General features: G+C 56.6%; 3 protein-coding genes across 3 annotated transcripts; all 3 read left to right on the top strand.

Moving 5' to 3' along the window:
• Positions 1–268: 268 nt before the first annotated feature.
• Positions 269–2,020, top strand: COL26b_010926 (uncharacterized protein; the record flags this gene model as incomplete). Its single annotated transcript, XM_053183610.1, has 2 exons — positions 269–645; positions 700–2,020. The coding sequence occupies 2 exons, from the start codon at positions 269–271 to the stop codon at positions 2,018–2,020; spliced, it is 1,698 nt and encodes a 565-aa protein (XP_053032475.1).
• A 3,930-nt stretch (positions 2,021–5,950) lies between these two features.
• Positions 5,951–7,587, top strand: COL26b_010927 (uncharacterized protein; the record flags this gene model as incomplete). Its single annotated transcript, XM_053183611.1, has 2 exons — positions 5,951–6,770; positions 6,818–7,587. 2 exons carry the CDS (start codon positions 5,951–5,953, stop codon positions 7,585–7,587), a joined length of 1,590 nt encoding a protein of 529 aa, XP_053032476.1.
• A 646-nt stretch (positions 7,588–8,233) lies between these two features.
• On the top strand, positions 8,234–10,212 carry COL26b_010928 (uncharacterized protein; the record flags this gene model as incomplete). The annotated part of the gene is made up of 2 exons (XM_053183612.1): positions 8,234–8,525; positions 8,579–10,212. 2 exons carry the CDS (start codon positions 8,234–8,236, stop codon positions 10,210–10,212), a joined length of 1,926 nt encoding a protein of 641 aa, XP_053032477.1.
• Positions 10,213–10,517: the final 305 nt, after the last annotated feature.

The raw sequence follows: 10,517 nt of genomic DNA on the forward strand, positions 1-10,517 counted from the left end.
TTGTGGGCGCAATTGACACCCATGCCAATCACACGAACGATAACGGCCATGGGTCAACCACGGTGACTGACAGTCGATCACTAGGTAGCTTCCCTGATAAAGCTTGGCCGCGCCTGCTGCTGTTGCTGCCGCGACTCCTGCCTCCCGCTCCAGCTTCCCAGCCCAGCCCTTCCTCCTCGTCCTCGGTCTCTGACGCAGGCGCACCTCTCCCCGCCGACAAGCTCACACCGCGGTCCAAGCCAGCCAGTCTCTCGAGAGCTCCATCGCCATGAAGTCGTTCGCGACCACCGCCGCCGTCGCGCAGCTGCTGCTCGGCCTCCTGCAGCCCGCCCTCGCGGCCCCGAGCACGTATGCCGGGCCCCCGAAGCTGGGCGCCGTCGCCTCCGAGACGGACATCTGCAGCGAGATCGGCACCAACCTGCTGAAGAAGGGCGGCAACGCGGCTGACGCCCTCGTCGGCACCGTCTTCTGCATCGGCACTGTCGGCATGTACCACAGCGGCATTGCGGGCGGCGGCTTCATGCTCGTGAGGTCCCCCAACGGGACCTACGAGTTCATCGACTTCCGCGAGACGGCCCCCGCCGCGGCCTACGAGGACATGTACGCCAACAACACGGCGGCCAGCATGTACGGCGGCCTGGCAAGGTGAGTCTCAAAAAGATCATTCACAGAAAATGCGCCAATGCTAACGACGCACAGTGGTGTCCCGGGTGAGCTTCGCGGCTTGGAGTATCTCCACAACAAGTACGGCCGCCTCCCCTGGGCCGACCTCGTCGCGCCCTCCGTCAAGATCGCCCGCTTCGGCTTCCGCGTCAACGAGGACCTCGTCAAGTACATGAACGCCGTCACGCCCAACGGCAACTTCCTCACCGACGACCCCTCCTGGGCCATGGACTTCGCCCCCCACGGCTACCGCGTCCGCCTCAACGAGACCATGACCCGCAAGCGCTACGCCGACACCCTCGAGGCCATCGCCACCGGCGGCGCCGACGCATTCTACACCGGCGCCATCGCCAACGCCACCATCGCCGCCCTCCGCGCCGCCAACGGCACCATGACCCTCGCCGACCTCGCAAACTACACCGTCGCCATCCGCGAGCCCGCGCACATCACCTACCGCGGCCACAAGCTCACCGCCTGCAACGCCCCCTCCGGCGGCATCGTCGCCCTCAGCGCGCTCAACACCGTCTCCGGCTACGAGGACTTCGGCGCCCCCGCGAGCCGCAACCTCTCCGTCCACCGCCTCGACGAGGCCATCCGCTTCGCCTACGGCCAGCGCTCCAAGCTCGGCGACCCGCTCTTCGTCGACGGCATGTCCGACTACACGGCCGCCATGATCTCCCCCGAGACCGGCGCCGAGGTGCGCTCCAAGATTTCGGATTTCCGCACCCAGAACGTGTCCGCGTACAACCCCGAGGGCTTCGAATCGCTCGAGACCCCGGGGACCTCCCACGTGGCCACCGCCGACGCCAGCGGCCTCGCCATCTCGCTCACGACGACCGTCAACCTCCTCTTCGGCTCGCAGCTCATGGTCCCCGAGACGGGCGTCATCATGAACAACGAGATGAACGACTTCAGCATCCCCGGCTCCAGCAACGCCTTCGGCTACGTCCCCAGCCCGGCCAACTACATCCGCCCCGGCAAGAGACCCTTGTCTTCTATTTCCCCCGTCATCGTCGAGAAGCCCGACGGCAAGCTGTACTTTGTCATCGGCGCGGCGGGCGGCAGTCGTATTATCACTGCCACCATCCAGAACCTGCACAACGTGCTCGACCGGAACCTGACGGCGCCCCAGGCGCTGGCGGAGCCGCGTCTGCACGACCAGCTCAGCCCGAATATTATTAACGTCGAGTACTCGTATGATAATAGTACGATTAGCTACCTGCAGTCGCTGGGCCACAACGTCACGTGGGTTGCGCCTGGTAGCTCCTCCGCGCAGGGTGTGAGGTTGTTGGAGAACGGCACGTTTGAGGCTGCGGGCGAGCCGAGACAGAAGAACTCTGGCGGCTATGCTGTGTAAATGTCTGGGACTGGCATTATGTGAAAATAGAGTGGTGAGCCAGGCGTAAAAAGGTGTCTAGTTGCATGCATGATCGATCCAACACCCTAAAATTGCGCCATTTGGGCGCTCAAAAGCTGCATGATAAATAAATATTGTATAATACTATCTAGTTCTGGACCATGTTCCTGTGAGCTGGTGAACACTACCTATGCAGTACTGCAGTTGTGGTTCCACTTTTGGGCCTCATGCGGGCTGTTACGCTGTATAATGTGGGCACACACTCATTGAATACTAGGTAGCAAGGTGAATCGGCAAATACTCTCGGCGCAAGACAACATCACCCGTTCGAAATGGTTCGCCTGTGCCGTGTCCGCCTTGTTGAATTGAAGCAATCCCACTTCTGAACTACTGTAAAACCGGTCCATAACGATGGGGTTGGTTTTGGGGTTGCTACCGGAAGTTATCGTTATGGACCGGTTTTACAGTATAATTGGAGACAATTCGGGAATATTCCCTAAGTGAGAGTTGGGCCATACCTAATCGACAACTTCAGTCCCGCAATATCAGGTTAGGTACACAGTAGCATGCAGCACTCCTGCGCCCCATAAGAGAACCTGAAGGGATTGGTCCTTAAAATAACGCACGTGGAATCTGTCCAAAGTTTTTTCTCGTGTGAAATTGAGGCTCCTCTTTCTCTTTCTCTTTATTCTGTCGTTCAGTACTTCGTGATTTTCACCCTCGACTCCTGAGAGATGCCAAACATTTTTAGCTAAATTGTGTCTTAGAAGCCGCCCCGTTAGCCACGGCCTCATCCCCAAAGCATCGTGAAGATGTCTGACGATGAAGAAAGCTCGCCCTTGGCGCCAAGTGCTATGGATGAAGCGCTCAACGACCCGGGCGTACCATCGAATGGTTCTGGATTAGCGGCAAGGCATTCACCCAGGCTTTCGAACAAATCCTCTCATTATGAAGAACACGTCGCTCAACAGCTCGCGGAATTGAGAGCGTTGAACGAAAAGCACTCTCAAATCCTTAGCCTGCTCCAGAACAGGTTCGACACCCCAGTTGACATCTCGGAGAGTGCATCGAGACTGTTGAATGATGTACACAACGGTTGGAGAAGCATTGATCGGGGGCACCATGCACTGTCAGAGACTCTCCCGGGGGCTTCCTCCTTGAGATGGTCCTAAGTTCAAGTCATTTTATGGGACTCAACGCCGGCGAACTCAGATTGTCTGAGGAAGACCCTATTGAATCAGATGAAGATGCAGCGGTCTTGCTCCGGAACATGCTTCAAGACACCGAGAGGATTTTCAAATCTGGCATGGGGGGCTTCTGTGTTGGCTCTTCTAAAAGACCGTCATCCAATCGATTGAGATGGAGGCCTGTAATTGTTGTCAACGGGAAAGCGACGAGAGACCCAGAGAAGTGTGTCTGGCCTAGCACTTGGGGCTTTCTCTTCAAAAGACAATTTCCAAGTGACCGTCCTTGGAAATTTTGGGCCGCGGTTCCGCCTCCAAGGTTCCTTAAGCATGCTGCATTTGGCATGGATTCCATCTTGCAGGCTGTCTATGGCAAGGTACGCCTTGCAGATCCCTGTTTTTCACACTCCAAACGAAGCTTCTGAGCTGATGTTATCATTTCTTTTGCTGATATAGGATATCATACCTCCGATCAAGCCGCTTGATGCACCTCTATATGGCAGTTTTTGGTAAGTAGTTGGACACTCTTTGGGCGGGTTCCTTCTGAATTCGTACCAGCACATTTAATGTCGGGCTTTCCCAAAGGCTTCTCAGCTTTGAAGATATCGCAACAATCATTGCAATGTCATCCGACTTCTATACATTCAGAACCGGCGATGTATCGTTCTTCAGACGCCACTTCGGTCCGTGGATGGGCCCCTGGGGCTCGTTGACTTGGTCCATGCCTCACCTAAATTTTCCCCTAGAACTGAAAACAAGGGTTGTGTTAGACCATTTTTCTTACTACATGAAGTCACTCAAATATACGGCAGTGGATGCGACTGAGACGGAAGCCGGCGAGACAAGCACATCATCTGACCCGAGTGGTCTTCGATTCGAGCGGGAGGCTCTAAGCGTTGAGGATGCTACGGGAAAACGAATATCTCTGCTTGAGCACAGATACTCCACACGTCTAACAATGTCGCCGCTTTGCGCTCCTATAGGAAACTTTCGGCTATTCTCTACAGCGGATACGGTTGAAGAACAGAGTTACGACCGCTTGCATCCAATTCAACAATTCAATTGGAATGACACGGGCATTCGTCCAGCAGGGCTGTTGACGGGCATGGCGGCCTTTCAAGCCCAGATGTACCACGTCATTACTTCCTGGACCAACGACTGGGATGAAACATTGAATCAGTTGAGCGCAGTGTTTTCAGTCACGGCAAGTCATTTGAGAGATATCATCCAAATTATTACTAATCTCATGAATGTAGCCGCTATCCATCGAGGACGAGAAAGAGCTGGAAAAATTAATGTATGACCCTGAACTGAAGAAAACGAGAACATATTTCAAAGTCCTGCAGATTCTGAGATTATTCTCAGACATCATAGAAGCAGGAGAGGTCGAGTTTCAGTCGTTTTCAGATCGCTGTTCTGGTCGGTGGTCTTATAGCCCGCGAGGTCAGTCTCTGAAGGAAGAACAGCTTATCATTGATCAAAACTGGACCACGCTCAAGGCACTTCACCAAGAAAAAACAAAGGGACTTCTCTTCAAAATCTCTGTGATGAAGAAGGAAATCGAGAGTCTTAGGGATGGTGTCAGTCAACCCCTCCAGTTGGAAAGGAATGCGCTAACCTAAGTTGAAACAGCTCTTCAACGCCCAGTCGGTCAGGGAAGCTCAGAAGAGTAGAGAGCTGAACAAGATTATGATGGTTTTTACCATTGTGACAATCCTGTTTCTCCCCCCGACTTTTGTAGCCGTGAGTTATCATTGTCTGTTCAGACCTCTATCTATGCCAGAGCTGAATGCTGGAATCAGACTTTCTTCGGCGTCGAAGTATTCCACGCCGCAAGCGACGTCCAAACTCGGAAGATATTCTGGACCGTTTTCAGTATTGTAACAGTCACTACGCTCGTCACGTCACTTGGTACCATACTCGGACTATTGACGCCGGCTAGTTGGACCAGGCTTCGGAGCGCCATGCCCAAGCTGCGCGGAAGGTCCGACAATCTTCTAGCAGAGCAAGAAAAGCCTGAGAAGACACAGAATACCTGGAGGCAGCTTTCTTCATTTCTGAGAAGGGATCGAAAGGGCTCTCGCACGTCGGAAGAAGACTCCACACTGGCTTAGTATTCAGAAATTTCTAAGCATGATACCGGGACAAACTTCGAGCGATCAGAGCAAAATACATGTCGCGGAAGCCGCGATTGTATTGCAACAAGTCTGGTCCCACATTTGTTTATCATGCTATTCGCCACAATGCACATGATGAATCAAATAGTTCACGACTTCCGTGGGCTAATTAGTACCAAGAGTGACAAGCAAGAGCTTTTTTAAACAACCCTGGCTTCGGGGAAGACATAAAGGGAATAAGCCGGACAGGGCTCGACAATTAATTCGAAATTCTGAGAGAAGTTTAATCCGGGCACCTCCGATTCCAAAATCCCATCTTTCAGCAGCAAAGTGACCCCAAATACCCCGCATTCCCCAAGTGACAATGAGCCGATAATTTCCCGGCCACGGGCTACTCCATTCCCGAGCTGGTTCACAGTTAAATCCGGGGCAGTTGCGACCGCCGAGCTCCACGTTGCCTCACATACCTACAACCAACATCAACCTACGGTATCCCATCGGCAAAGGTAAACATCGGATTATCTGGCCCCTTTGAGATTGGATTCCATGATCTAAAAAGAACGCGACCGATGCGTCTCCTCGCACGCTGCAGCATACCATACTGAGCCTCGCAATCGCGGTGCTCGAGCATGAACGAGACCGCCAGAGACGGCGCCCCGAAACCGACTGAAGCTTGCCAGGCCTGCAAGTATCGCCACCGCAAGTGCGACTGGGGGAGAAGCGGCTGCCAGCAGTGCAAGAACGCGGGCATCAACTGCGTGCGCCAGCCGACGCTCAAGTTCCGCTTCTACCCAAAACAGAACGCCCTCACCCGCGCCCCTCCAGGACTATGGCGCCCTTGTCCGCTGCCGACCGCGCCGGCCGTGTTCTACGATGAGACTCCGGAGTTGCGAGCTTTGTACGAGGGGGAGAGCCCGCGCCTGTCTGAGGACGCGGAGGGCTCGTTGGGCCCGAATGTATCGGCTGAGAGCGCCCCGGCGGGCAGCGTGACCAGCAGCCAGAACGCCTATCCGTGCCTGGATGATTCCACGTCACTGGGACGCCTAATGAACGAGACCTCACCTTCGACAGACTACTTGATGGAGGACGTACCCCCTTCCGGGGAGAATCTTTCAGACGAGATCTCGCCGCTGAGTCCGCGGGAGGCGCTCCTCGTGCGCAACTTCACTGATCATATGGCGCTGTGGACGGACGTTGCGGATCCGTCACGAACCTTTGAGACGGTCGTGTCCCAGATGGCGTTTACGGATCTCATTATTCGATATTCTATCTGTGCCTTCTCCGCGCGACATTTCAACCGGTGTCGGGACGAAGACGGCGACGGCCTCGCCTTGCACTATCAGAATCTATGCCTCAACCTCCTCATACCGTCCATGTCTGGCGGACAGAAGATCACCGAGAGCGTGCTAACAGCCGTCGCTCTCCTGAGGCAGAACGAGGAAATGGACGGTAAGCGTCATGACCTGGCTGCTCCTTCCATAGCTGACCACGAATAGAGGACGATTATCGCTTCCACTTGGAAGGCACGTCTCGCATTCTGAATATGGTCCCCGAGTTTTCCACCTTGGGAGGGGTGGCCGAGGCTGCGTGCTGGCTGTGTCTCCGAGAAGACATCTACGTGTCTCTGACGACGCAGATACCGCTCAAGACGGGCCTCGACTGCTTCCCCAACTCGGTCTCCATCTGCCGCAATGACGATTATTCCTGGGCAAGCAAGTCCATTCTCAACCTCGCATTCCTCCTCAAACGCGCCTTCTGTGAGCCGCGAGATCCTGCCCAAGTGGCCCTCTCTGAGACCGAGATCGCCGACTGGAACGCGTCCAAACCGGCATCCTACCGGCCCATCTACTTCCGAGAGCGATCGCGAGAGGAAGGCCGTTGCTTTCCGGAGGTCCTGACGCTGCTGCCACACCACGCCGTCGGGTTGCAGTACTACCACATCGCCCAGATTGTCCTCAACGCGATCGGGTCGCGCAACGTCGTCCACACGCACGAGTACCTAGCCGAGAGCAGGGCGAGAGAACGACGCATTCGGCATCACTTGTTCATGGTCCTGGGCCTGGCGACGTCGAACGAGAGGGCGGAGAACACATGGTTCACGGCGCGACACTGCCTCGCTGTCTGGGGCGCATACCTGCACCACCCCGCCGACCAGAACGCCGCGCTCGAGTTTCTGGAGAAGTGGCGGCGGAGGTCCGGATGGAAAACTTCGGCGTTGATCGAATCGCTGCAACGCCAATGGAGGGAGAACATCGAGGACGACTGAAGCTGTGTGCGCGTGTTCAATGGTTTATGGCTTATGCATTATGGCAGACTACCGATACCCCGAGAATACCCCGCGAAGAAGACATTGAGATCGTACGACAGAAAGCGTGGCAAGCGACAATGAGCCTCGGACAAAGTGAGGCTGCTCCGAGCCAGCACCGGCACGACGTTGAGATCACAGAGGCCAAAAGCGGCATCGCGACCTGGGATGTGCCATGGACGACGCACTCTTCTCGTACCCCGTCCCCCGCATCATCTCCACACCACCCACACACCAGCCCCAAATCCCCGACATGCGGCGACAATCTTAGCTCCACTGGCGTTTGGCGGACGGGGTGAATTCCCCCATCAGGATTTGACTTGGGGTGGGGAGACGCACCTTTCCAACCTTCTCCCCTGGCTGGTCCCTTTCGTCTGAAAGTCCGTGTAAAACCGGGGTGTTGGCCTTCAACTCAAATCTCAGCGGGGAGAATTCCCCCCTTTGTCGAAACCCTCTATGGAGGGGGCTTTCAGCATGTCACTGGCGACGATTGACGACGAGACGAAAGTTGGCTCTCGCGTCGTGAGAACGATATGAAAGGCGAAGACGCCGCGCTTCTGTTCGGCTCTGGAGGCAAGTGTACAAACCATTCAATCATAATTTTACAATGGCTCCCTCTACTGTCATCGATCATGCTGAGGCCAACGGCGTCGACATCGCCGCCAGGGCCGCCGTCAAGCAGGCAGAGCTGAATGGCACTGCTGAGCGCCCTCCAGTGGCCGACGACTACATGTACGACTTCAAGTACAACCACGCCCTGCCGACTACCGACGTTCTCGGTGTCCAGATTCCACAGGACTGCGACGCGCAGGCCGAGGCGGAGGGCATCGTCAGACAGCTCTCCGATGCTCTAGGCTCTGGAAACGCAGAGGCGTTTGCAGACCTGTTCCTCGAGTATGGTATGCTCATCTCAAGACCTGCTGTAATCGAGGACAAATCTAACCCGCAACAGGCGTCTGGCGCGACAAGCTCTCCTTCACCTGGGACCAACGGACCTTCAACTTCCGCCCGGCCATTCTGAAGGCGGCCCGCGACCTCATCCCCACCACCAAGGCTTCCAACTTTGCCTTCCTTGCGCCGGCTCCCGTAGTCGACCGTCCCTACGACGACTTTGCCCAGCTGCAATTTGTCCTGTCGTTCGAGACGGACCTCGTCGTCGCCTCGGCCGTCATCAAGGCCGTCTTGACGAAGGACGGCTGGAAGATCTACACCATGCACACTGTCGCCGAGCAGCTCAAACAGTTCCCGGAGCGCGCCCCGGCCGACGGCCACATGACGGGCACAATCAGCTGGGAGGCGCAGCGCGCAAAGGAAGTCGACGCGGCTGACCCCGAGATTCTCGTCATCGGCGGCGGACAGAACGGCCTCGCGCTTGCCGCATGGTGCAATGCCCTTGGGCTCAACTGCCTCGTCGTCGAGCGCAGCGAAGAAGTAGGCGACGTCTGGAAGAAGAGATACGAGTACCTCTCCCTCCACTTCCCCCACTGGGCCGACGACCTGCCCTTCTTCCGCTACCCCAAGCAGTGGCCAACGTACACCCCGGCCCAGAAGCAGGGTTTTTACATCAGCTGGTACGCGTCCGCGCTCGAACTCAACATCTGGACAAAGTCCACTGTCATCGAGACGGAGCAGGACGACCAAGGCGCGTGGACGGTCAAAATCAACAAGAACGGCACCGAGTCCCGCACCGTCCGCCCCAAGCACGTCGTCATGGCCACCTCCCTCTGCGGCGTCCCCTACACCCCCACCATCCTCGGCATGGACACGTTCAAGGGCGGCGAGATCCGCCACTCCTCCGCGCACGACAGCTCCGCCGCCTTCGCCGGCAAGAAGGTCTGCGTCGTCGGCACCTCGTCCTCAGGCTTCGACACCGCCTTCGACTGCTCCCGTCGCGGCATCGACGTCACCCTCCTCCAGCGCTCGCCGACGTACGTCATGTCGCTGACACACTCCGTCCCGCGCATCCTCGGCGGCTACGCCCCGGGAGCCGACGGCAACCGCGCCGACCCCGCCGAGCATGACCGCCTCTTCTTCTCCACGCCCGTCGGCCCCGGCGAGGAGCTCGGCCGCCGCACCGCCAAGGTGCTGGAGGACCTCGACCGCCCGCTGCTAGACGCGCTCAACGCCCGCGGGCTGCGCACCTGGCGCGGCCAGCGCGGCACGGGCAACGTCACCCTCGGCCAGACGCGCAACGGCGGGTTTTACTTCGACGCCGGCGCGTGCGAGCACATCATCAACGGCAAGATCAAGGTCGAGCCGGGGTACATTGAGCGGTTCACTGAGGACAAGGTTATTCTCAGTGGCGGCCGCGAACGCGAGTTCGACCTTGTGGTGTTTGCGACTGGCTTCTCCAACTTGAATGATTCGATCCGGGACACTCTGGGCCCCAAGGTCGCGAACCAGGTCGGGCAGGTGTGGGGTGTCGACGAGGAGGGCGAGTATCGGGGCGCCTTCCGGGAGACTGGCGTGAAGAACCTCTGGATCATGGTGGGCTTCCTGCCCATGACGCGGTTCCAGTCGAGGATTTTGGCGTTGAGGTTGAAGGCGCTTATGGAGGGTATTTCGCCTCCTCCGTACAAGGCTTAGATGTTTACAGATGTGATCTTAGAGATGAATTTTATGATTTGATTAACGTGGTGCATCAGTCAGCCGGCCGGACCAGTCAGCCGGACGTTTTTTTCTAAACACTCTTACGTCCAAATCACTTAAACCTTTGACGCGTAAAATCTCAACAACCATAATGCTAATCTACACCTAAGAAGACAAAGTCATTCTCGCGATTGAAGCGATCCGATCGACACGCGCTGCAGGTAATAACTTAAGCATTTCGCGTGCTGCAAAGACCTACGGTATCCCAAAGAGCACCTTAGCTGATAGAATGAACAACCGAC

Source organism: Colletotrichum chrysophilum (genome assembly GCF_026319265.1).
Source record: "Colletotrichum chrysophilum strain AFK26 chromosome Unknown scaffold_124, whole genome shotgun sequence".
Classification (NCBI taxonomy): domain Eukaryota; kingdom Fungi; phylum Ascomycota; class Sordariomycetes; order Glomerellales; family Glomerellaceae; genus Colletotrichum; species Colletotrichum chrysophilum.